This window comes from Perca fluviatilis, chromosome 5 (assembly GCF_010015445.1).
Source record: "Perca fluviatilis chromosome 5, GENO_Pfluv_1.0, whole genome shotgun sequence".
NCBI lineage: Eukaryota > Metazoa > Chordata > Actinopteri > Perciformes > Percidae > Perca > Perca fluviatilis.
The window spans coordinates 21,351,013-21,377,855 of NC_053116.1; the positions used below are offsets into that span (position 1 = coordinate 21,351,013).

At 42.0% G+C, this 26,843-nt stretch overlaps 2 protein-coding genes across 2 annotated transcripts in view; one reads left to right on the forward strand and one right to left on the reverse strand.

Moving 5' to 3' along the window:
* The window catches only part of kmt2d (lysine (K)-specific methyltransferase 2D), a 36,674-nt gene extending 27,699 nt beyond the window's left edge, over positions 1–8,975 (forward strand). The window contains exons 40-53 of the mRNA XM_039799357.1: positions 49–198; positions 299–463; positions 588–735; positions 841–922; positions 1,008–1,180; positions 1,377–1,664; positions 2,529–2,650; positions 2,761–4,168; positions 4,268–4,404; positions 4,651–4,781; positions 5,243–5,528; positions 5,631–5,704; positions 5,782–5,890; positions 6,024–8,975. Of these exons, the coding sequence (XP_039655291.1) occupies positions 49–198; positions 299–463; positions 588–735; positions 841–922; positions 1,008–1,180; positions 1,377–1,664; positions 2,529–2,650; positions 2,761–4,168; positions 4,268–4,404; positions 4,651–4,781; positions 5,243–5,528; positions 5,631–5,704; positions 5,782–5,890; positions 6,024–6,116 (3,366 nt within the window). The 3' untranslated portion in view covers positions 6,117–8,975. The remainder of the gene's footprint in view (positions 1–48; positions 199–298; positions 464–587; positions 736–840; positions 923–1,007; positions 1,181–1,376; positions 1,665–2,528; positions 2,651–2,760; positions 4,169–4,267; positions 4,405–4,650; positions 4,782–5,242; positions 5,529–5,630; positions 5,705–5,781; positions 5,891–6,023) is intronic.
* A 3,312-nt stretch (positions 8,976–12,287) lies between these two features.
* On the reverse strand, positions 12,288–25,222 carry acvr1ba (activin A receptor type 1Ba). Its single transcript, XM_039801193.1, has 9 exons — positions 25,019–25,222; positions 15,664–15,894; positions 15,304–15,564; positions 14,813–15,043; positions 14,379–14,546; positions 14,046–14,202; positions 13,233–13,357; positions 13,004–13,134; positions 12,288–12,617 (listed from the first exon to the last, which is right to left on the reverse strand). Exons 1-9 carry the CDS (start codon positions 25,080–25,082, stop codon positions 12,492–12,494), a joined length of 1,494 nt encoding a protein of 497 aa, XP_039657127.1. The 5' UTR covers positions 25,083–25,222; the 3' UTR covers positions 12,288–12,491.
* Positions 25,223–26,843: the final 1,621 nt, after the last annotated feature.

A 26,843-nucleotide genomic window follows, 5' to 3' on the forward strand; every position in this document is an offset into this window, starting at 1 on the left:
GTTGTTTGTGGGGAAAGAACCTCTCATTCCTTTTCTTGACCCTTCCAGGATTTACAGTCTATAACAAAAAGGGCTCCTGCACAAAAGCCAAAGCGCACTAATAAGGCAACTGGAGACCGAGGGCCTAATGCACGGAAGAAGAATAAGAAGGAAGAAGTCGGAAAAAGTGCTGAAGCCCTGATTAAGCAACTTAAACAGGTAAAAGGATTGTAAAAATGAAGTACCTAAATGGTTATTGCCATTGATGTTTTGAAGAGTGGTTCTTCGTCATGTAGACTAATGGACATTTACCCTCCAGGGTCTCTCTCTGTTGCCCCTGATGGAGCCTTCAATCACTGCCAGTTTGGATCTGTTTGCCCCTTTTGGAAGCAGCCCAGCCAATGGCAAAGCCCAGCTCAAAGGATCTTTTGGAAATGCAGTGCTGGAGAATATCCCAGACTACTATTCTCAGTTACTCACAAAGGTATAACTAAGCTGTTAGCTGTTGCAGGCTGTGACAACATTTGGTTGTTGATTAATACTACTTCAACAACAATAGTCTTTCAAAAACAGTTGTTTTATGAGGATACTGTTTTGTGACTTTACAGAGTAACCTCAGCAACCCACCAACACCCCCATCTTCCCTGCCACCTACTCCTCCACCTTCAGTACAGCACAAGCTGTTGAATGGAGTGACTACTGTGGAGGAGCTTTCTGAGGGTCAGAAAGACACAGAGCCAGCAGAAGAGCGAATGGGTAAACGATAAGGGATTTGGCATGAAATTGTTTTTCATGAATATTGAATTTGATCTGCAGTTGTACAGTAATTGGGTTCTAAATACTTTATAATTATCCATGCAGATTCTGTTAAAGAGGAGGTGAAGAGTGTAGACATTCTAGCAGCTCTCCCCACCCCACCACATAACCAGAATGAGGACATCAGGTACAGTACAAAGTTCTATGTCAACCAGGTACATGTATTTCTTGTTGCTGAGTGGCTATAAATGTAGGAAATGTCTTTCTAACAGGATGGAGAGTGATGACGAGGATGCCCCAGAAAGCATCATCCCGGCATCATCCCCTGAGAGTAACGTAGGAGATGAAACGCCACGTTTCCCTCACCTACGGGAGCCTAAAGAGGAGGAGACGGAGAGAGCAATATCCCCCATCATCCCCCTCATACCCCGTACTGCCATCCCAGGTATTATACAACATTCTGAATGTAATTCCCAAAAGCTACAGCAACAGTTTTATTTATACATTCCATGTTATGGTGAAATCCATCATAAATGTTTCATTATGTTTTATTGTTCAAGTATAATTTAATTTTACTATTAAATACATTTATATTATTAAAATGCCAAAACAAAAATGATGTACACATTTTCTTTTTGTAGCATTCCCAGAAAACAAACCATTTGAGGCAGCAGATAGCAAGGTGGTTTCCACAACTAACCATTGGGACCAGGCCAAGAACAACGAAGTGTCTGTTACCTTCACATTGTTTTTTCATGCACAGTTAAAACAAAGTGACTTTTTTTTTCTCCAGAAACTGAACCATGTCATGATGGCCATGGCCCAGCTGCTTAATATTAGGATGCCAGGTTCTTATGAGGTGACCTTCCCTCCCCAAAACCCTGACATGCCTGGAGTGGACGGGCCTGGGAAAGGACCTGACCAGTCAGGTATGCATTTAGATTATTGTTCATTTGGATTGAGCATTTGTCTCATTGAGTCAGGACATTCACAACAACAGGGTGTGAGTGTGGCTCAGGACATTTTTCACACCAGGTCACGAGACAAATGTCCTGAACCATTTGCATCTAAGGCCACGTCCACACGTACCAAAATAATCCTTTTTTTTTTTTTTTTTCTTGTCTTCCCTGGCATCGTTTCAAGAATGTTTGCATCCAAACGGATCCACTTGTAAATGACTCAACACGCTACTTCATATTCCAGGCCTATAGGTGCCGCTGTTTCTGCTGCTTGCGTGCTGTATACAGACACAGTAGAAGAAGAAACCAAACAGCCCTAGTAACCCTAATAGGCTCAATATCTTCTCCAGCAGGAACACAAACATGTAGTCCGCCATTGTAGTTGTTATGAAGTCGAAGGCTAGAGGTCGAGTGGTGTGGCGATGACATCATCGATACGCAAGTATGCAGCAAGGGCGGCGTTTTCAAATTTTTTTCGCCCTGGGACCAGGTTTCAAAAAAGTGCGTCTTCAGGCAGTGCGTTTACAGCATTCGTTTGGACGATCGGCCAAAACCATGCAAAACATTTGCGTTTACACCAAAAAGCGTTTCCATGTGGATGGCCCCTAATTTAGAATTATTTTTAGCCTCTTGATCACGGTCCTTTTGCGGTAATCTTGAGCATGTGAGTTGTGGAGAGTTGCTGTTCAAAAAGTTGTGTCACTGTAGTAGAGTGACTGACTACACTGCTAGGGACACACTTATTTATTTACATTTCTTTAAAACATGAATGAAGACTTTTGAATTCATCAATTAACGAATAAAGACTAATATTAAGGTGGTCATGTTTTCCAGGGGCTCTGTGTACAAAAGACAGTGCTTCACCCAGTCAGGATGAGTGGCTAAGGCAATTTGACGTGTCTCTACCAGGCTGTACATTAAAGAAACAAGTGGACATTCTAGCACTTATTAAACAGGTCAGTCAACACAGTCTTGAGAACTGTGAATTATTTATATTTTCTCTCATAAGCTGCATATTCTATATTTCCTGAAAGCTATAAATCTCATATGTGCATTGTTCTCTCAGGAATTCTCAGAAAGAGAAGACAAACCGGCCCAGCACTGTTACACAACCAAAGTAAATGACTTAGATGTACGCCACCTTCCTCCTATACCAGTGGAAGAATCTCCACCCCCATCACCATCCCCTCCACATCCTCCCCCACCTGTCCCAGTTCCAACTAGTGAAGCTGAACCTTCCAAAAAATCTGCTTCTCCATCCCCTCCTCCCTCCACTCCCACCATAGTCCAGATCAAGACTGAGCCGGAACAGGATGATGGTCCTCCTATTGATGCTGCTCAACCAACTGATATCAAAGAGTCTGAAGTTGCTGCTCAACCAGCTGAAGTCACAGAGTCTGAAGTTGCTGCTCCAGAGTCGGTCACTGATCCAGTAACTGCCTCTGCAGTTCCACATCCCACTGTTCCTACTGAAGATCATCTGATTACTGCTATCAAGGAGGAGTACTTGGCCACTGATCAAGCTCAACCTCCTCAAGATTCTCCCAACAATATGGAGTCTTCCCCTAAGGCTGTCAAGCAGCGCAGGCCTCTCTCCCCTAATGAGGAGGTGGTACATCCCAAAGTGAAAAAATGGAAGGGGATTCGCTGGAAGCGCCTTCAGATTGTCATCACAATACGTAAGGGTGGGTCTAAGAAAGAGAGCAGCCGCGAAGTGTCTGAGCTAATGGAACGCCTGCGCATTACTCTTCGACCAGACCGACTGCCTCGTGATAAACGTAAATGCTGCTTCTGCCATGAGGAAGGTGATGGAGCCACAGATGGGCCTGCCCGGTTGCTGAACATTGATGTGGACTTGTGGGTGCACCTCAACTGCGCCCTGTGGTCCACAGAGGTGTATGAGACACAGGGGGGTGCCCTCATCAATGTGGAGGTAGCCCTGCGTCGGGGATTGCGGACTCTTTGTGCATCCTGCCAGAAAACGGGTGCTACAAACAGCTGCAACAGAATGCGCTGCCCGAATGTCTACCACTTCGCCTGTGCCATCCGGGCACGCTGCATGTTCTTTAAGGACAAGACCATGTTGTGCACCCAGCATAAGCTGAAGGGCCCTAGTGAAGACGAACTCAGCATGTTTGCTGTTTTACGGCGCGTCTACATTGAGCGTGATGAGGTAAAGCAGATTGCCAGCATCTTACAGCGAGGTGACCGTATCCACCTGTTCCGTGTTGGAGGTCTCATCTTTCATGCTGTTGGCCAGTTGCTGCCATCCCAGATGGCCAACTTCCACTCACCCACTGCCATCTTCCCTGTTGGCTATGAGGCCACACGCATCTACTGGAGCACGCGTGTGCCCAACAAGCGCTGTCGCTACCGCTGCCGCATCAACGAGGATGACGGTCGGCCCCTCTTCGAGGTGCGTGTTCTGGAGCATGGCATGGAGGATTTGCAGTACCGTGAAACTACTCCAGAGGGTGAGAACTCGTACACTGCTCCCATATTATGTTACATAGTATCTCTGTACTTTTCCACTTAAAATAACTCTTGACCTTTGACCGTTAATTCCCCTTTAGGGATCTGGGAACGGGTGGTCCAGCAGGTGGCTAAAATCCGAGAGGAGTCATCCATGTTGAAGCTGTTCACTGAACATGTCAAGGGAGAGGAGATGTATGGCCTCACAGTTCATGCTGTCATGAGAATCACTGAGTCGGTAAGAATATGTAGCAAGAAAAAGTATCAGTTTGTCTCCCATTTAATTTTTATTTTTGTCTCCCAGTTGTAATTTAAGCCCTTAACAAGCCAATATTCATACATACTAGGGGTTGACATCTTGGCAATCTGATGCATTTTGTAATAGACCCAAAATTAAGGCCAGTAGTTGAGACCTGTGGGCTACAATGGTTCTACTGTAGATCAAAGTGCATGATTAACATAATTTGTGTTTGTTGTGTTTCAGTTGCCTGGAGTGGAGAACTGCCAGAACTACCAGTTCCGATATGGCCGTCACCCTCTGATGGAGCTCCCTCTTATGATCAATCCCACTGGCTCTGCTCGGTCTGAGCCCAAAGTCCCCACACAGTGCAAGAGGTAAAGCAGCATTATTTTTGTTCTGGTCGGCAACCTGTGTGATTGTTCTAAAATCGTTCAAGGCTTGGTGTCTTGTTGAAGATGCTTGATTTAAATTTTAATACTTGTACAATAACTTTAATGCATAATTATCAGGGAAGCATAGCAAAAAAACTGTAGTTTTTATTTATTATCTTATTATTTTAGTAATTATAAAGTTTGTCCTCCACCTGGCAACATATATCTTTAGAGTAGATAAACAAGTTATGCCAATTTGCTCAAATCAAATAGTATGTGATTTTCAGTTAGTTCCTTAATATGTAACTCAATGTTACATATTAAGTAATGTTTAGGACCAAAGATCAGCTGTTCAAACAAATTATTTGTTGCAGAGTTGTTGTAAACATCTTACCAAAGAACCTTGACTTTCTGAATGCATCTTACAAATGACTGGATACCTACTCACATTTTCTATATTTCAGGCCTCACACTCTAAATAGCACCAGCGTGTCAAAGGCCTACCAGAGTACCTTCACTGGAGAGCTCAACACACCATACAGCAAGCAGTTTGTTCACTCCAAGTCGTCCCAGTATCGGCGCCTGAAGACTGAGTGGAAGAACAACGTGTATCTGGCACGATCCCGCATTCAGGGCCTGGGTTTGTACGCTGCGAAGGATCTGGAGAAGCACACAATGGTCATTGAGTACATTGGCACTGTCATACGCAACGAAGTGGCCAATCGGCGTGAGAAGGTCTACGAGGAACAGGTACGCCAACTTAACACTGGCACGAAATTTAGATATGTTAAAAAAAAATAATAATAATTTGGATTGAAAAGTGTATATCAACCTTTTTTCCTTCCAACTTAGAACCGCGGGATCTACATGTTCCGCATCAACAATGAGCAGGTGATAGATGCCACTCTGACAGGAGGCCCAGCTCGGTAAGTGTTGATTTGGTATTTGCTGTCCCATTGTAAACCTTTACATCTCTTTAACTGACCTTTTTTCTCCTTTCCAGCTATGTCAACCATTCCTGTGCCCCGAACTGTGTTGCAGAAGTTGTAACATTTGACAAAGAAGACAAGATTATCATCATTTCCAGCCGCAGGATCCCCAAGGGAGAAGAGGTGCAGTGCATTAGAAAACTGACCACTACTTAATCTTACACATCCCCTTAATTTTGACCAAATTTGTTATGTTTTTCAAGTTAATTTATTAAATCTCAGGAGCCATTAACTGTCTTTTGTTTCTTACTCCCAGCTGACCTACGACTACCAGTTTGATTTCGAGGACGATCAGCACAAAATCCCTTGCCATTGTGGAGCCTGGAATTGCCGAAAGTGGATGAACTAACCAGAAGAAAGAAAAATGGAGAATTCCCCTCTCAATGGTGCCAGACTCCTGCGCCAAAGCCTTTGAATCCTACATAGCCAGTGCATAAGCTGTTGAGAAAGATGAGGAGGAAAGCTGCCCTCCTCCATTGAAAGACTAAAGCGTTGACACCTGTAGCCAAAGGTTTGAAGAGCATTAATCAATAAAAGCAACCGACCACCTCCATCAACAGCAGTTTGATGGTGGGACTAACTTTCATGTTTGGACTAGTGAAACCTTTTCCTCAAAAAAAACCTTATTCCCTCCCCCCCCCCCGCGGCTGTCAATATTCTTACAGTGGCTGGAAAACAATCCTCAACATCTACCAAATGATTCTGACCCTCTGATATCAATACTCGTAGTGCAGAGCTCACCTTGAGCTTCGACAAAAAGCCATTTTAAAATGCTAAGAATGAACTAATGATGCATTTTTATGTTTTAAGTCGGACCTATTTCCTGTCCCTCCTGACCACACCTCCCCCCCCCCCTCACCTCCCAGAAAAGGCACTTTCCCATCAAGTCATCAATGAAGACAACACGGATATTGGCTAGCTAGACAATCTTGATGTGGCTCTGTGTTAAGAGCTACATATGATCGATGGGGGGGGGGGGGAGATGTAAGTTAATATAAAATTTGAGATGCTATTGATGTGTGGCTCCAGAGGCACCAGATGTTCTGACTGTGTGGAGTCCCAAGGTGGGTTAGTCGGACCCAGTCTACCTCATTGATTTAGCGGGAAGTGACTGCTTTGTATAAAAACTTTTAACTGCTACTGTGGAAGGGGGGGAGGGGGAATGTTTTTATGGGCTTAGCCTTCTCGGACAAGCAGGGAATATTAAGCAGCAGGTTTGCTCTATCTACTCTATGCTGATGATTTACAATAATGAGCCAACATAATTATTATTCATTAATTGTTTATACAGAGGAAATATATGACAGTTTTGATAAGATATTGCATTAAAATCACAATCAGAAGCTTAGCGGGTGTCTTGTATGCCACCAAATCCTCCTGGACATTGATGTAGCTTTGTTTTTGTTCCTTTTTATTTATGCTACTCAAAAAGCAAGTTATCAGCTGTGTGAAAGCACAAAACCATCCACCTTTGAGTTGCTTAAAGACCGTAATGGTGTGAGTGAATGGCTCCAGGATCAGAGAACACGCAGTCTTTTGAAGAAGACTTTGCTGTCCAAAATAACCAAGTACACATTTGCTTGTTGCTTCACACATTAAAGTTCCACTTGCTGAAAGTCAGCCTGTGGATGCATGACTACTGTCCCATTAAATGCTTTTTATTTTTTATTTTTTTCCCCCCCTTACAAATCAATCTTTTCACAACTCAACCTTAAACTTTAAATCATGCCTCTTGCTCTCTGTATTATTTAGTGGACTGTTGTTAAACTTTACTGTAGTAAGTATTCCTCTGCCTGAGTACAGCCTGCAGTGTTTCTACTTCCCCTGTAGTGTGCTTTTCTAGTGCTGGTACTGTCCTCTCAAGGCTGAACTGATGGCAGGGAAAGACTTATTGGAAAAAAGGGCATTTGTTTTCATTTCTATGTAAGATGAAAGAAAAAAAAGTCTTTAAAGGGAGCTTTACTAAAACTCCACCTTTCCATACTACTTTGTTCCCCCCTCCCCCTAACCTAAGACCTCACATGATTTAAAAATGCAAAGTTGTACAAACTGTATATAGTATATGCATTAGGGGACAGCAACTCTTTATCCAGCCCCTTTGTAATCAATAAAGTCAAATGTGTAGAGAAATAAAATTGAAAAAAAATTCAACCACTGGATATCATTTTAACAGAGATAAAGCTGTATATAAATATAAATATATGTAAAATGGCAAACTAATATCTTTATGTATATGAACCAGAGTGTTTTGCATTTACCTGTTTTTCTATTAGTGTTTTTGCTATAAGCTCTCAGAGACAAGTTTGTTAAAGAAATGTCTGGTCTTCTCCAATCAGCTGCGACGAGAAGCCGATGTAATTACATAACTGTTTGGATTCACGTGGAGGGTCGTAAATTAGACATGAAAATCACTTATTGCGTAAAGCAGTACAATGGTGCATAGCATTTGTATTTATGTAATATTGTTCGTGTTTATTTTTCTTTTTATTTATGCTACTGCTTGTTGATTACCAAAACCTGTCCCTTAAACTGTCACAATTGGATTAATATACTCTTGAATGGAAAATCTTGAATTCCCTTGGATATTGTTAGTGTTTTGCTTTTTTATATCTTCCCTATAGAAGTGAATGTGTTGGTAAACCTTGTGAAATGGTTCCTTGGCCTAATGTATGTTATGATGTAATACTCAAAGTTAATCCCATACTTAACCTGGTAATGAATTGCACTCTCATAGTATAATGGAAAACTTCTCTAAAGTGGTAGATATTGATCAAGTATCAAGCAGTGATATATATATTTTTTGGTATGTTTCTATTTCAAGGGAAGACCATGACAAGACATGACGCTCACTGGATTTTAGCCTGAATAATTTTTAACTTCTCTGAATCTTAATTTAAGTTCTCTGCATATCTTATAATTTAATAAAGTTTGCTCAAATTGAAGGTTTTTTTTAACCTCACCTACTTTTTAAAAAGATGTTGCATCTGTACAGCAGAGATACTTTTAGGGAATATGAATAAATATAATGATCATTTTTATTGTATGTGGCATGTTTTGTATGGATATTATTTTGAATTGTACATATTTTTTTCAGGAAGCCAGAGGTTGCATCTCTTTATATACAGCTTTCCCACTCCCTTCCCCCCTTCATCTTATTTCTTTGTCTGCTTTTGTTTCTTGTAAAGGAAAATAAAATGCATTTTAAATATGTGCTCATTTATTTTGGAGAATTCTAACTTCAAGCAGCACTGACACTGAGCTTGAAGGATCGTTCTTGAAATAATAAAAACAAATATTAAAGAACCAGTTGGAAAGATTTAGTGGCATCTAGCGGTGAGTTTGCAGATTGCAACCAACTGAAAACCCCTTCCCTCACTCCTCCCTTTCCAAGTGTGTAGTAGAACAGTCTATAAATAGAACCTACAGTGGCCTTCAGATAAAATAAAAAGGCAAAAGGACCCTCTCTAGAGCCAGTGTTAAGTTTGTCCATTCTGGGCTACTGTAGAAACATGGCGGGCTCCGTGGAAGAGGGCCCTCACTATGTAGATATGAAGGGCTCAAAGTAACGAAAGCACAATGATTCTTAGTTTCAGGTGACTATACACTAGTGAAAACATATTGAATGAATCATTTCCATTAATGCCAATCAATCCCCCTAAATCCTACACACTGCTCCTTTAACTCAAGGTCCACTTTATTGATTTCTTGTGGAGCTTTCTGACACATCTCTTGGCCTACATAAGTGGATCGAGTTTGACAGGTCGTCATGGAGATGGTTCTATTGTCATCACATGAATGTGAGAGCAGGTGGTTGTGTGCGGTCGGGAGAGGTAACCACCCATGAGATGCAGCTGAAAGTTCTTGGGGTGGGTTAAGAATGTAGTCTGACGCACAGACATTTATTCTAGCCTCCAGGTTAAAACAATTTGACTGATTTCACAATTGAGGCTGAGAGAGCAGGTGTTCTGCGTGCTGCGCAAAGTCTGATAAATTGCATCGAGTGTCGTCCCTTCGTCACCAGATGGGGTTGAAGATCTAAAAAAAAAAAAAAACTTCTTGGGGGTGTGGAGTTAGAAGTGAGCTCTCTGTAGCCCCCCTCCTCGTCTCTGCTTGAGGTGAGAGGCTCAAGGCTACATTAGCCGCCACTAGCTCAACACACCCGAATTGACCTAAAGTAACAGCTGAGAGTTGCCTTGTGGGAAATGTAGACGCCAGGTTTTGACAAGGAAGACGAATGCATGGAATAAAGATGATCGTATATCTGGTTCTGCTGCTTCGTATGTGATCAGACAATGTTGAAGCGCAATGCTAAATCGGTGGAGTACCCCTTAAACCCCCAGTACGAACAGGAGGAATGATTACAGAAAGCAACAAAGGTTGTTTTAAGACAGACTTGAAAATATGCGATGTTTACGTTAATCTTACTCGAACTGGAGCAGCAGTTGACAATGAAAACACTGCATGACATCTTGAATGAGCACCACAGTTGAAGATACATAAGAAAAAAAGGAATTTATTGTATGTCATCTATATACACACACACACACTTTTCAACTAATTATGAAAAGATTTGCACGATGAAATCTCAAAGTATTACTTATGAACAGGATGTCTTATGCTCATATACCCATGGCAACAAACCAAACATGGACAGGAGTGTTTTGACAATTTTGGTTCAACTGACAGCCATCTCCCCATTTTCCCTCCGAGCTCTCCATCTCCGATCTGCCGCTGAACTTCCACCCATGTTAACATGTAGCAGCAACATTTCTGGGGTACACAGCCAACGCCCCGAAGAAAAAGGAGGAAAGAAAACCGGTAGGAAGAAGGAAAAGACAAGTCTTAAGTTCTTCTACCTCAGTGCAGAGGACCCAGTGTTTGAGACAGCATGCAAAATGGATATTAACATGACACATGGATTCTGGATCAAGTGATGACATAACTAACATTAACTTAAGTCTATGTGGACATAACAGTGCAGAGCCCAACGGTGACAAATGTCAGTGTAATACTTTGATAGATTTGTCTGCAGACAGACTCGAAGCTGCAGACAAAGTAGAATGAAAACATGCAGTTTCACTTTACAGCATGTCAGTCTTTGAAGGTAAAAGGTCTCAACTACTTTTCACATCTAACCATATGTTCCCTGTGTGTGAACTGTCAGCAGGCGTCCTCCTCCGCTGCTCCTAATATTCCAGTGTCAATGAGAAAGAGATGTCACCCCAGAGGACATACGAGTATGTAAAAACAGATCTGCATTACTGAATTCTGAAAAGAACTCAAAAATTCCAACAATTATACATAAAAAAAAAAGGTTGCAGCAAAATTATCTGGGATCAGTAGTACCAACCAAATTGCCAGGAGAGGAGCACATTAAAACTAAATTCCAGCAGATGACAGTCTATTTCCTGGCACAGTTAGATACCATGCAGACAGAGCAAAAGTACCATTCAAGCAAAATCATTGTTCAGATGTCACACTGCTGCTTGTGGCATAAAAAAGGAAAAAGAATATGCATGTTATATAAACAAATCATATGTACCCATCATCAGTAGTGTCTAAGGTCAACGTCAAAGTAAAACACCCATCATGAGTGTCTTGTCTTTACACAAAACACAAAAATATATTCAAAAAACAAACAAACAACAAAATAGTATTTTTCATTGCCATTTCATACGCCTCTTATTTGCTAAGTGTGCCCGATGTCATCACCTATCGCCAACGGGGGTTACGGCTACATTCACATTTGCGCTCCGTATCTTTTAGAATGAATGAAACAACCCCTTAATCTAACATCTGAAAGATGGTGAAGACTTGGACTGAACTACAACATTAACTTTCATAACATATTAGACTCTGGCTCGTCACATCTCATCTCACAGTGTTGCATCAATATGAAATAAAAACTATTGACAAATAAATAAAAGTAAAACCATCCCAAACAATATCCCTGCCACATTTCAAACTAACACCAGGACTGGACCACATCCGTTATGTGATACCTGCAGGGGTCACACATGATGAGGAAGCTACAGTTGAGTGCGACTCGTTTCTGTTCGAATGATATTCAAGTGAGGGATTAAAAAGCTAAATCTGGCTGTTCGTGCTTATTTACCAACTGTCTGATCACGGGATGTGTGTAATAAGCTACAGCCTACACCAAAAGGACATCTTTGTGTCTAAGGAGATAGAAACATTGCTAGTAGTACACACACACACACACACACACACACACACACACACACACACACACACACACACACACACACACACACACACACACACACACACACACACACACACACACACACACACACACACACACACACACACACACGGTTAGTCCGTCACGGGACACATTTCAGAGAGGTAAAAATTTAAATCCTGTCACTGTACAATAGTAATAATTCCTGCCATGGGAAATGAAAACAGAAAAAGGTTGAGTGGGATGATATTAACAGTGGTAGTGCTGTAGTTTTGCGGCCCATGGTGAAGGGGAGGTTGAATGGGAACAGAGGGGGGCGAGAAAAGGAGATGGGGCGAGAAAAGTCAAGAGGGGACGGGTGATTCTCAGTAGTTTTGGCTAAAAAGGTGAGGTAGGCCTCGTCACAACTTGGAGTGTGGCTTTAAAACTGGCAGGGTTTTCATTTGCAGTCTGTCTTTAGTGTTCGTTTCCTATGGGAGGGTGGTCTGGTTGTGCGTCTCCAGCACGCCTTTTCGCCGCTCACATCTTGACGTCCTCCTCCACACTGAGCTGAGACAGGGTCTTCTTGATGCGCAGTGCTGTCAGTCTGGCTGCTCCGTTGGCATACCAGCACTCCCTCATGATCTTCCCCATCACACGCAGTGACTGCAGGAAAGACATTAGAAACATTTACAACAACAACAACAACAACATTTTAATCCAAAACGTGTCAAACAGTCAAACCTACTATTAAAGCTGGCTGACAATGACAACAGTAATTATAATTGTTCTCAACCATATAGTACAATATTTAATCAAATGGAGGTATTCTAAAGGTTTTGTGTATCATTAAATGCAGCCTGATCAGGAAACAAAAGCACTAAAATTTGAAATATGAAAAATAAAAAAAATGGATTCATTACAATTTAAGGGGGCAGCTCCATTAAGTCAGGATGTCCTGTACTGTCTAACTGCTTTTCCATACAGCCACTGAATGTATTTTTAGAAAACAGTCAGCTGTTGGTATATAGTGCACATAGAGTGTGAAATACCTCGTAGCTCTGCCACCAGTTGGGCACATTGGGCCTCAGTTTCTGGTCACACACCACCTTCCTCATCTCTTCTATGGCGGGGTCAGAGGGCACAAGGTCGTAGTAGGGCAGCTGGTACTCCTCGTGGATACCTGCAGTACACAATGAGGAAGCTCTCAGTCTCTGGCTTCACGCGCCTGTACATTAGACCGATTCATTTCTTTCCATCAGCTGCTGTGTGTGGTCGTACCTCCTGCGTTGCAGCGGCGTGCAATCTCCCAGTACACCAGGCCCAGCGCGTAGATGTCAGCACACTTGAAGGAATCAAAGTGTTTCATGTTGATGGTTTCGTCCAGGACTTCTGGAGCCATGTACCTGAAGGTAGACACAAAGGCAGAAATGAGAAAGTTTATATGATTGAGTAAACCATCACCAGACCTTTTTTCAATGATCTTATTTAGTAAGGTTCAAGGAATCCAAATTGTAAAGTTTTTGGATAATAATAATAATAATAATAATAATAATAATAATAATAATAATAATAATAATAATGTCACTGGTCAAAAGGGCTTTTTTTTTTTAAATGGCCATTACATCTGCACAAATAAACATCCATCACTGTGCTTTTCTGAAAGGGCCAAAGAGCTGAGGCAAATTGATAAATTTGGCTAAACATATTTATATATTAAAAAAGTCTGACTTTTCAAAGTCATTTACTCCTTTCAGAATAATAACTTTAATGCTCGATGGTGTTTTAAGCCCCCAACGTCTCCTTCCAGGCAGCGCTGCGACCGTTGACTTCAAGGCACCTAAACCTAACCATAACTATTACCTAATCCTAGTGCCTTCCAGGCAGCGCTGCCTAGAAGGAGACGTCGGGGGCTTAAAACACTGATAAACAACTTTAATTTTATTTTCATTAACTTACATGGATTTAGAAAAAGGATAAGGATGGCAATAGACAATAAAATAATACAGAATGTAGCCAGACGTAGCCTTCAAATATCCCTAATGTATATCTCCACTTGTGTGCTTTTAAGTGAATAAGTATGAAAACATTTACCTCTTAGTGCCCACGCGCTGGTTCGGTGCTATATCGATTGTGTCTGTGATTGACTCGTGGCGGACTGCCAGGCCGAGGTCAGCTATGGCACACATGCCGTTCTTCTTAACCAGGATATTTTTAGACTTAAGGTCACGGTGAGCAATGCCTGGCTTACCTGCAGGAGAACAGACAACACATCAATACGTTTGCATCAAGAGCTCAGCAGAAATAGCAACATGCTAGCTGAATGCAAATAACAATGGTGTGCACTTTCATGTCCCTGCTGTGTTTTTATTAGTTTATTCATTGTATTTATTTTGGACTGCACTTCAACGCGACAGTTCATCCCACCCTGAGTGCCGAGGATCTCCATGTGTAGGTGTGCTAGGCCGCTGGCAGCCGACAGGGCCAGTTTGATCATGCCCTCGATGGTGACAGAGTAGCGGTTCAGGTAGTCAAAAAGAGAGCCGTGCTCATGATAGTCTGACACCAGCCACAGCTGAGTCCATGTTCCATTGTCTAAAAGAAAGCACACACAAAAAAAGAATTTGCAATTTACATGTACAGTAGGACTATGTACACGGAATTCTATTTCAGTGAGATAATGGATCCTTTGCTTAAATTAAAACTGGGTAGCAGAATTTCTGGACATCCACAAATTAAATAAATATGGATCCCTTTCAACTATCTGTACCTCCTTTTCATTTTGCTTTGAAAAAGACTTATTTTTACAGTTACTTTCGTATTACATGGGTGGTTTCCAGACAGCCCACAATCTTCCTCACCTTTATTGTCTGCTGCAATGAATCCCAGGATGTTTTCGTGCCGCAGCATGATTGTCTGGTAGATCTCAGCCTCTCTGAACCAGGAGCGCTCCTCTCTGGATGAGAAGATCTTCACCGCCACATCTCCTCCCCTCCACTTCCCTCTCCACACCTCACCAAAACGACCCTTTCCTATTATCTCCTGTAGCACGATGGTCCTAGCCACCGTCCGCTGCACAAACAGGGGCAAACCTGAAGGGGGCAGTAGTGAGAAAAACAAAACATTAGCCAACATTCCCTGTGGATTCTAGGTCAGGATCATTTTGGGACCAAGTGTCGCAGTTGAATAATCATTAATTTGGATATTTATAAAATGACAAACTGAAGACTGTTCTGCTGCTGTTCTGGCTAACAAGAAAAGACATGTTTAAGAAAATGGGTTTTCCAAAACCAAAAACTTTTCTTTTTCATTACTTCAAGTATGTCACGTCAGATGGGCAACTTGTACTGACCAGAGCCTGATCCGGAGGTGGACATGTCATAGATGAGGTCCTGCAGGGTCTTGTCCTTGGCCAAGTACAGATGGTCACATGATGGGTCCTCTACCTCCAGCCTCTGCCTGTGGCTATAGGCCCTCTGGTGATACTGGAACAGGAACACGCCGACCATAAGCAGCACACAGAGAAGGAACACCGGCCCTGCGATGACCGCCACCAGCTCCACCGGCCCCCAGGAGCTCGATGAGGCTGACCAGTCCCCCTCTTTTGTTGGGACTAGGAGGGCAAAACAAAAACGGAAAAGCAGAGGTGGTTACTTTAAATTGAAACAGTGCCTCTGTGGAACTGAAAGAGTTCTGTTGTTTGATGCCTTACCAGGGACTTCAATACTGTTACAGTAATCTACATAGCAGCAATGTGTGTTGAGCAGGCCTTCCGCACTCAGACAGTAGAAAGGTTGTCCAGGGGGGACCAGGTTGTCCCGGTCGATGCAAATGCGTACGTGTTGCTCCTTCCCCTGGTTGAAGTATGTGGAGGCCATGCAGGCGCCATCCGTTTCACACTCATAGCTGGTCTTCTCACAGTTCGTGCAGTTACAACGTAGAGCTGCGGGAAAGGACAGAGGGAGTTGAGTAAATACCAATTTATCAGATAGAGAGCCATGAGGTTAAAAACAAAACAAACAAAAATGATTCACTTCTTCAATAAGTCCAGCAGGGGGCAAGCTAACACCTCGTTTCAACACAGGATCTAAAGAGTGTTTTGTCCCATTCAGATGTAGGCATTTTGTGACATGCACATTCAGAGCTTGGAGTTGAGCAGCAGCCGCCAGACAGCCCTGGCGGCCCTGAAATCAGATCCTTCACTGCAGAAGAACCCAAACACGCAGGGTGGAGACAGACCTGCCCAGTGGGACAGACAAAGTGAAACCCAACAAGGGAAGAGGGCTCCTGCCAAATCCCCAATGCAGCATTCTGCTCCATTCCTCTCACATTGACACAGAGAGCTGCCACTGTTTAAGCTAATGAGACAGGAGTTTTATTAAATACAGCACACTTCTGCGTGGGGACCTATTAAAAAGGTAACACAATGGAACCTGTCGCCGCCACAGAGTCCGCACAAATCTGCCACATCTAAAACAGAACCAGAGTTGGTTGGGCAATCCAGAGAGCAAGAAACCGCAAACTGATTAGATAGAGTGAAATGTGATTTTGAGTCATAGCACACATGCTTCTCATTTAGAGTAGGGTCAGCACAAAAGGCTTCTTCCAAGGTTTTCTACAACCAAACAAAGTGCAAAGCAGGACCAGGCAAGGCTGGATGATTGGGGGACTAGTTTTCACTTGGAAAAAAAAACACAGGGAAGCAGCTTAGCTCAATTGAACCCCTGTCAGTGGTGAAAGACAAACTGTATGACTGACAACAAGGCCGCAAGTGAGGCGAAGAGCTGATCCTTGATCAGAAAACAAAGGCTAGACCAGTCAGGAATAAACGCTGTGGACTTGGCAAAGACAAGACCGCCGTACCAACAACAACACAGGAGGAGACACAAAGCAGACAGGAATTTCAATCCTTGTTCTTCCTAAAAAAAAAAAAAAAAAGAAAAAAGAAAGAGGCTCAGTAGCGGTTGGACCACTGACAATGTCTGGCCCACAGGAAAGAAAAGATTTTAAGAGTGGCAAGCTTCCACTAATCCACGGTTTCTTATCCTAAGAGTTTCTTTGACCACATGAGCTCACTGATCTCCCCTGTTTGTACCAACTTGGGTCTCTGTCAAAAAGGTGTCAGCAGATTTTAACGCATTCTTGAACTAAAGGAGTCGTCACACGATTAGGCTTTTGTGGAGTTCTTTTTTTCCTTTTCTTTTTTAAAAAGTCCAAATGACTACACTGATTGCGCCATCAGCATGTAGCATTCAAGTGGCCAAAACCACAAACCCTGATGTCATAGGAGTGGTTTCCCCTAACTGAACTTTTGAAGGTTGCTTTCTGTGGGGGAGCATTTTTTGGGCATGTAGTGTGTATGCTGATGTGTCTATGCTTTTCCACTGACAGTGATGGAAAATGCGTAACACTTGTTTCAGTAATAATTCTCATCTGTTTAGTGTGTGTGTGCGTGCGTGTGTTGCTCTCCAGGAGGTGAGCGGGAAAGTGGCAGGAACTCTTGGTGGAGTGTGTCCAAATTCACCACAGTTCGCATGCAGATGGAATTTCCTCCAGATTACACAGAGGTAAAGCAGGCTGGGCCTGATAAAGAGAAAAAACAAGCCGTGTACCACATCATGCTAATCTGCAGCATTAATGGAGCAAATAGTTTAGCCAAATAAAACAGATGACATGAGTAACAGCTGTAGGTTAGAAAGCTGGAGGACGCTGGATATCCAACATCAAATTCAGACAACTTGAGTCCCTTCCATTAGAAGGCATGATGTTTACTGGTTCAGTTAAATAAATCAGCTAGTGAGTCCAGACAGGAGCCACTTTGATCGATCCATCCTCAAAGTAAAAGTGACATTTGAAAAAGAAAAAAAAAAAACATTGTTGTGAGATGACTAGCATTATAGTCAGGCTGTTGTAGATTTAATGTCCTTCATTTTTCTCGTAAGAATCAAACTGAAGGCTATAAAAGTGTTCTTACGACCAAAACATTGCATCAATATACAGCAACAAATTAACAACGGCAATCTGATAAGAACAGCATGATCTGAAATAAACAGGCACATCCATCATGAAGCCTGTGTGTGGTAAGACAGATGGGTACGCAGATTTACAGACAGAAGCTCAGGAAGAAAACCAAACATGGCTGAAAACACACACATCCTCTTCCTGAGTCGCCATGGATGGTTTGTGGTCTACCAAGAGTTTGGTTTGTGGCAAGTCTTCCCTTTCGTTAAAGGCTACCATGTGAATATACCATATGTAGCCTGTTTCCACACAAACCAGCATCAACACTATGGGTGGTCCATATGGAGATCTATGAAAGAATAGGTTATTTTATATATTGATAGATATAAAAAAAATAAAAAAATAAAAACATTTATAGATAAAATAACCCAATCCAGTTACCTAAATACTAGGGGTGGGAATCACCAGAGGCCTCACGATGCGATATCATCACGATACTTATGTCACGATACAATATTATTGCGATTTTAAACATATTGCAATATTCTGCGATATATTGCAATTTATTACCTTTTTTCCAACTTCAAATTTTTCCCAGTTTCAAATGATGTCCCCAAAGGAAAATTTTGTCAACATTTGTTTTATCTAAAAAGATACATTTCTCTGTTTGTTCATCTCACTTCAATTGTATCGCTGCAAAATGGGGATTGTCAAGCAGACAGACTGACCAACACATATATAATAAAAGATCGATACTTGGCGTCTGTGTATCGATACAGTATTGCCACGAAAAATATCGCGATACTATGCTGTATCGATTTTTTCCCCCACCCCTACTAAATACCTAACAAATCAAGGTCAATCACCAATTTGAAGCAAAAATCCAAAACTGCCACAAACTGCTGCTCACAGATTTGCAACATTGCCTATTATACAACCAGAAATATTAAAAAGGGAAACCTCTATAGAAACATCTGTACCAGCTGACAAATCACGGATACCACAGAATGCAGTATCACCATGCCCTTAACAACACTCGATAAAAGATGGCACAATGTGAAACCAAGACTTCCAAAAATAACGAAAATGTAAATTCTAAATGAATGTCATGCAAGACAGGGAGGGCACTTGCACATGACTAATTCAAACAATGTCAAAGAAAGTACCCCTGGCCCACTCACATTTACTGAAATGCTGTTTGCACAGTGCTCTGCATAGCTCACTGGATTCAGAGCAGTAAGTGTTACAAAGCTAGACTTGAAGGAATAATATCAAGTCTAAATACACATGGATCCGAGTAGAGGCCGGGTCTATGCGGATTTTAAGTGAACTCTGCTCTTGTATCCACATAATTGGTGGTCTTTACACTGGTCCTTTGTGTGGAGATTAAGACGACATGAGGAGGGATTGGACTGGCCCTGCACGAACAAAGAGCAGAGTGGAGTGGGGGGTAGTACTTTTGCGTGGAGCAGCGAGGGGGGATGGGTGGCACGCAGAGAACAGACCAGGGTTAACAGTAAATACCCCGATGTTTGGGGGCTGCCCCGGGCCAGACAGGATGGGGGCTGGTCCCAAATTGGTCTGGACAATATGAAGGGGAGGGAGCAGAGGGGGTAACGAGCGGGGTTTACAGAGGCCCCCAGCCGCGGTTGGGGTCTGCCCAAGTGACCAGCTGCGACTGTCATTAAAACCCAGTCTAGACTTTGACTTACGGGAGGGGGTAAATAACAGGAGAAGAGAATAGTGAAAAAAAAAAAAAAAAAAAAGAAGAAAAAAGGGAGAACACAGTCCAGAGAGCGACTGCTTTAAGCTGCGAGTGTGTGAAGTTTGTATCATTCTGTTCATGTTGAGACAGGAAATGGCAGACACAGTGAGGAAGGGATTAATAAAACATTGTTGCCATAACCAGCATCGCTTTAACTAGGACCCAACTAAAAACCACAATATAGTCCCAATCCAAACACCTTTACACATTAACCTTCATTGTGTGTGTATGCAAGTGTATATATGTGACCTACTCATGCAGAGCAACCCAGTCAAAACAGGAGGTGAACTTTCTAGTCTGGTAAGATGATAAAGTCTGTGGAAAATACACATGCTCGGCACAGGGCAGTGGGTTTTTGGGAGCTAAGCGACACAGAGAGACTGTCTGTGCGCACCATTACCAAAATGCACTGGCTGAATGAAATTAGATCCATACAGATACCAGACTGAGAGCTGATCAAGACCAAGCAGACGCCACCAGACAGTGTGCACGCACGCCACCAGACAACACACACACACACACACACACACACACACACACACACACACAACACACACACAGACACAGACACAGACACAGACACAGACACAGACACAGACACAGACACACACACACACAGATCAATGCTAGGGGAAGGAGGAAAGTCATTACCTTTGTCTGCATCTCAGGGTCAGATTACTGATCTGATTCTAAAGTGAAGTCTCTGGGGCCGAGGCTGCTACTACTATCTCTACCAACCACCACCCTCTAGGCTACATCCCATCCTGTCTGTCATCCGCTGCCCTGAATGAGTTCAAAAGGCACACAAGTGTGAGCAAAGGCTCACTTTGGACTTTATGCTGCTGCTCAAATTCCCAAACTGGTCAATGTTGCCTTTACAATGCCCCAGCATGTTGCAGTACTGTGAGCCAATGCATCTGCCATGTGTTTTGAGATTAAAACCCCTTCTGAGTAATAGCAGACCAGAGACATAAAAATTACTCCTTTTCTGTCTTTCGACAACTGTTAAAAAGGTTTTACTGCAGTTACAGCTGGGTATCAAACCTCAACAATGTTTTGTTACAGACCAAAATAACCTGAAGTACCAAAAGCTGATCAAATATCAAATATTTCCTGATTTAAAACCAAAATTGTTAAATGGAAAAAAAGGGTTTCATAGAAAAACATTTATGCATTTCTCATCATAAGTTATCTGAAATTTAGCATCAGTGCTGAAACTCTTTTGCTCAGTGCCTCCATCTTTTACTAAAATCCAATTGTATAACATTTCTTTTGAAGACGCATACTTTTTAAGAACCAAAGAGAATACAAATATTTTTCACAAAAGACAACTGAAAAAAAAGTTCAGGAATACCATTTAAAACAAAAACATGATATTGTAGATAGCAATGGCATGTATGGGAAAACAAACAATGATTAGCTCCAGTTATTTTGCATGCAATGCATAACGAGATTATGTTCCGAAACCAAAAAAACTTCTTCTGGTTATCAAATAGTCCAACCTTAACGCTGCGTTGGTATAGGAAATACACAGGGACAGTCACAAAGACTTCAATTTAATTTTATTTATAGAATTCATAACAGGAGTTATCTCAAGACACTTTACAGATAGAGTAGGTCTAGACCACACTCTGTAATATACAAAGACCCAACAATTCCAGTAATTCCCCCAAGAGCAAACATTTTAGTGCGACAGTGGCGAGGAAAAACTCCGTTTTAGGAAGAAACCTTGGTGGTGAGAAAAACTTCCTTTAAGGGAGAAACCTCAGACAGACACAGGCTCTTGGTAGGCGGTGTCTGACGGTGCTGGTTATAATAGTCACAATAAAGATAATGGAACAGTGACTAGAAATAGTACTTGTAGTAGTTCATGGCATAGCAGGGCATAGCAGGACACTGCAGAGACTTGTGCTACATTTAATATTGAAATGTTGCGTGCCTATTAAAAAAACATTTACAACTCAAAAGGAGCAACTTTGAATATTGGAATGTATTGCAAAGGTGATTGCTTAACTGCCAAGTGAAACACACCCTCTTCTGTTTAAGCCAGTGTCAACATGGAGGACCGAGAAAGGCGAGAGATAGAGGTTTGAATCGTACTTTAACCACTAGTTAGATAATCTACATTCACACTATATTCGCAGGCAAAAGATTTCCTACCAGCTTCCCTTCGCTGGATCACACCACTCAGTAGACCGCACACCTTCAAGCAGAAGATTACGAGGCAGAGCAAGTCTAAGATCTACATTCCAACAACTGCCAAAAAACAAATCAAACACTTCTACAAAGAGACATGTAATGGAGGATGGGTGTCAGGTTCTGCCCTATAGACATGAACTCGCATAGCTACTGGGCCTGTCTGGGTGCACTGTGAAAATAACAACTCTCCAAGTACATTTAAGGTATGGCACAAACAGCAGGTGTCATTTTACCAATGACACTACAAAAACCCTTTAAACAAAGTCAAAGTGCTGAGAGTAAATTAACAGAATGGAGAAGTGGGCAACCAAATGTGAACTTGCTGGCTCTGCGGTGGTAGTAATCCCTTGTGGTCCAGCATCAGTAATGGCGGAGCTGGGTCAGTCAGAGGCTACGCTGTCTGCTGTAGCAATTAGGGCCCTGGGCCTCCGGACCAACGGAGGTCATTAAAGACACTGGTCATTATAGAGGGAAAACTAGACCCCTCCCCAGACCTGACTTGACAGTGACTGGCTCAGTGCCACTAACGTGCCATTAACACTCTGACACACCAAATAATCAGGTTGGTGTGTCAGCGCCTTTATAGAAACTGTTGGTAAACACAGATTTGTAAAGGAGGATGTGTCCGGACCATGGAATAAATTGACAATTTATATAGAGGATGTGCAAGTTAATGTAATCATGATTTAGCTGCAGGGATCCTGTCGAACAGGCCTTGACAACTGCTACAAGTTTAGGAAATAACAAAACAGCTTTCTCCTTTTCAAGCTTAAGCCTGGAAATATTACCACCACCCCTCCCCTGTCCACACTCTTCTCTTTACAGAAACACACCTTTGAACCCAATAAGTTCCAACCTATCTCCGTACATTCCCTTGGCTCTGATCTAATGGGCAGGTGCACACATGTTCCAATCTGACTAGCTCATGCTTACTCCAAATGAACTCATTCACATCAAATTTGACATTAAACAACACCTGTAGCAGAGTTTAGGTCTGCACAGGCAGTTCCCTGAACAAGTTGAGAAGTAGGGACTTTTCTGTTTCCAATCGCCCTGACTTTGATTTTACACAGTGGCACATTAGGTAATGGCAAGACTCTGGCATAGACTTGATAGCATGTGGAATGGCTACTAAAATTGAGTGCAGAGTTAAAGAGCAGGAGCTCATCTAACCAAAGGCCTTCCTTTAACCCTAGAAAAAAAAACAACCACATCCCATTCTAAAGCTGGATTCAACACCCTATTGGTGGCAGTGAGTAAGTGAAAGCAGAAGTGGGACCACAGATAACAGAGTAGATTAAATTCTGATAAAGCACCAGGCCTTTTGTGGGACAGATAGAGAATAGGGAAGAGGGAGGAAAGCAGAAAGAGAGGGACGCGCCCTACCTCACGGCAGTGTGGTTGACAGTGCCCATATCACATTGCTATTGTGTTCAATGCACCCAGGCAGACTGCGTCACAAAAGGCAGTAATGCCCATAAAACTAGTGACTCTAATCCTTATGAAGTCAACATGTGACAGATACAAACATACTACCCTTGCCACAGGCCTGGAATCCACTCTTGTGCAGCTACTTTCAGGTTTGTCTGGTTTCAGTCCTTGCATGGTGCAATCCATTATATGGTGTGAAACCATGGCTCCAGACAGACTTGTGGGCCCCTTAAACGGAAGACCCCGCCAGCTGGACAAACCCATCATCACCCCCTGTCTGCTCAGGCCACACAGCCACCCCCACTCTCCCCTCACACATCACTGCTAATATTGGAGTAACCCAGTCAAACAAACTGATCACTTAGGTGTGATCAGTTTGTTTTTTTAGCATGCCTTAAATGAACTGATCAACCTTGGTGTTCTGCACCCTTATCTAGACTAAGTGGGGGAGGAATATTTATACGATTCTTGGAATGATGATTCAATAGTTTAAAAGTAGTCAGGATATTTATCCTGGCACACAGGAGTTGTCTTTTTATTACTAAGTTTATCTGATGAGTGGCAAGTTGCAACAAGGTAGGACAAATGGCAAAAACAAATGGGAGGCTTGCGTAACCCACAACATGCTTGTGTCTCAAATGAAAATCTATGAAATCCTGATGTGAAGTGTGGCGTTACGAGTAAAGTCAAAGATAAGTGAGTAGACATGCTGCAGAGGCAAACACAAGTTTAGTACAACATATATGCCCAACTGAGGTTGTGGTGTGGAGCTGGGTATCAGCTGCCCCAGCAGACGGGGAACATTCAGACTGAAGCAGCCCCATAACTGACGCCTCAAAAGACCCCACTTGCCACATTTCCATTACAATGAACCCAGACTTCAACCCTGACTTCTGTCTGGAATAGCTGAATACACGGCTGTTGTCACCTTATGCCAGCATTCACTTTCTGCTGGAGGCCACTAAGCAGCCTTTTCAGTCCTTACAAATGGACACCAATGGAAGAGCTGCCAGTGTTTACACTCAAAAACACATTTCATGCACACAGTAGGTTAGGCCTTCATTCAGGGACTCCTTTTTGCTCTATCCAGTGCACACAACATGTGACGAAATTGTAAGTGACCACATTGCACATGTTTAACAGTCTGCTATCATTGCAGTGTTGTGTCCAAGCAATTTACAGTGATAAGCAGTCACAAGCCAAAATGAGATTATTTTGAAAATACTGTTAGCATAACAGCAACAGATAACTTCACAACATCAGTCGACTGTATACTTATTAGTCACTTATCTAGTATACCTATACGCCATAATAAAATTATTTGAATTAGTTAAGTCTTGAAGCTCACAAACAAAGCACAATTATCATTAGTATTCAACTTTAAACAGTTCATTATCCACTTGGCTAGCCAATGCTAGCTGGCGCCTCGAAACAAACAGCACCACCATGTTGTTGTTGTGGTTTAGCTACTTGCTCCGTGTTCAATAAACGACCATTCACACGTCGGGTTTTTGTCAGTCGATAAAAGTCTTAATCAACCACAAATAAACAAAGCAGCGTTGGTTCGGGTGGTTTTCATGTCGACGCTAGCGAGACAAGGTTAGCCAAATTCCCGACACAGAGCGCCATGACGATGAGCGACAACAGGCGATGCCCAGTCCAGGAAAACACATCGAGACAAAAGCCGGAGAGGTACTCAGATGAAACTTACCATTACCGACTGCCACTAACCCGAACAGGGCAAGCAGTGTTAGGGCAATTTCTTTTAGAGACATTTCTTCAAAATTCCCATCTCTCCAAGATGAAATGCGTCCAAAGTGTGTCGTTATCAACACGACCAGACCTGAAACACAACCACAGTCCGACCGCACACACCACACCGCCAAACGCTAGCCAGCCAGCCAGCCAGCCTGGCGAGTGACGCGTTTAAAGGGGTGTGTGCGTGCATGTTTAAAGGGGAGGGCTGCCTGCTGCACGTCCTCTTCTGCCACCGAAGTCACGGCTGTGTGTTGTAAATAAAAATGTTTGTTGTGAATTACAATCTTCCAGTCTTACATTATTTTCAAAACACATCAACATATTTGACTGTTCATATTATTGAAAATGTTAAATCATAAAATGCCTTTTTAAACAGGATCTAAACATTAGTTTGAAATGAAACATGCCAGAATGTTTGCATTCTTCTTTTGTGACAAATGACAAAATAAAACAACAAAAAGAAGGTTATGTTGTTGTCATAAAAATTACATTAAATAATGGGCTTCACTCATAGAGATAATGTTGAAAAAGGTGAAAACTGTGAGAATATAGAATAGCCTAATTAGGCTACCTTTTTATGTTCTTAATATTGTCTCAGACTAAATGTTTTAGGAAATTCAGTTTGGATTATTCTTGGCTTTCTGATTTAGTGTTATTTGTTAAAAACGTGCTGGTGGTTAATGGTCTATTTGAAGGAAACATGTATTGATGGAACAAATTCCTTCTAACTTGCCACCCCCCACTGTTATTATTAATGAAATGTAAAATCTTGAAATCTCTCTTTTCATGACATAAGAAATGGGTTGCACTCATTCAGATAATGTTAAAGGCGGTGAAAATAATCTGATGACATCTTTGTTGTTTTACCTTCAGTCAGTAGCCCATTGTATTTATTAAACAGTAAATTATGTTATATATACTTTTTTTATGATTATACAATGATTTTTATGTCCTAAAGATAATGCCAAACTAAACATGTTAAGTAAATTCAGTTTCCCCCCCCAATCTGATTATTGGTTTCAAAGCATGAAACAGACAGCAACAATAGTAAGTGGTTACATGGATTTAATCTTCTAGGGTTAACTTGGTTATTGCTCAGTTTATGCATTCCTGAATGAGGTTATTACTCAAGACAAGATATTTTTTTAATTAATTTAAACTAATAATCAATTCAAAGTAGATATTTAAAGTCAGGTATGATATAGTGATCTAAAGTAATGCGAGTGTGTGAGTGACTATGAAACCTTTTCTCTTATTATGAATGTAGGTTAGAAGACAGCAGAGGAAGAGCTGATAGGCCTTATATTATGGGTCTTCCTGCATTTGTCCTGGCACCAGAATTAGACTCAGATATGACACTCTTTCCATCCATATTTAATGACTGGTCAATTATCAAACAAATCCCTTATTGATATTTTAGCTTTGGGGCACTGCAGCTGTCTAATCTATACTTCCTATCCCCTTATCAAACCTGTGAAACCAATGTGGTTTGCACAAAATTCCTTATTGTTTCCAGTTTATGTCAGATAAGATAAGGTAAAACTTTATTGTCTGTTCACACAGAAAATGTTCTTGCATCGACTGCTCTGACAGTCAACAGGTAACATTAAAAAACACACAAACATTAAAACAAGCATCTGTATGTTCACCCAACGTCTGACACATCTTCAGTCGCATGCTCACACACACACACACACACACACACACACACACACACACACACACACACACACACACACACACACACACACACACACACACACACACATACACACAGT

What these genes read in the sequence shown, in the direction of transcription:
- acvr1ba (XM_039801193.1), bottom strand. Translation starts at nt 25,082, where the DNA reads ATGTCTCTAAAAGAAATTGCCCTAACACTGCTTGCCCTGTTCGGGTTA. An exon ending in TAACAGTATTGAAGTCCCTG is followed by an intron (nt 15,565 to 15,663) that starts GTAAGGCATCAA and finishes TTGCCCTCCTAG; the next exon opens with TCCCAACAAAAGAGGGGGAC. An exon ending in GGAGATCCTCGGCACTCAGG is followed by an intron (nt 14,203 to 14,378) that starts GTGGGATGAACT and finishes GTTCTCCTGCAG; the next exon opens with GTAAGCCAGGCATTGCTCAC.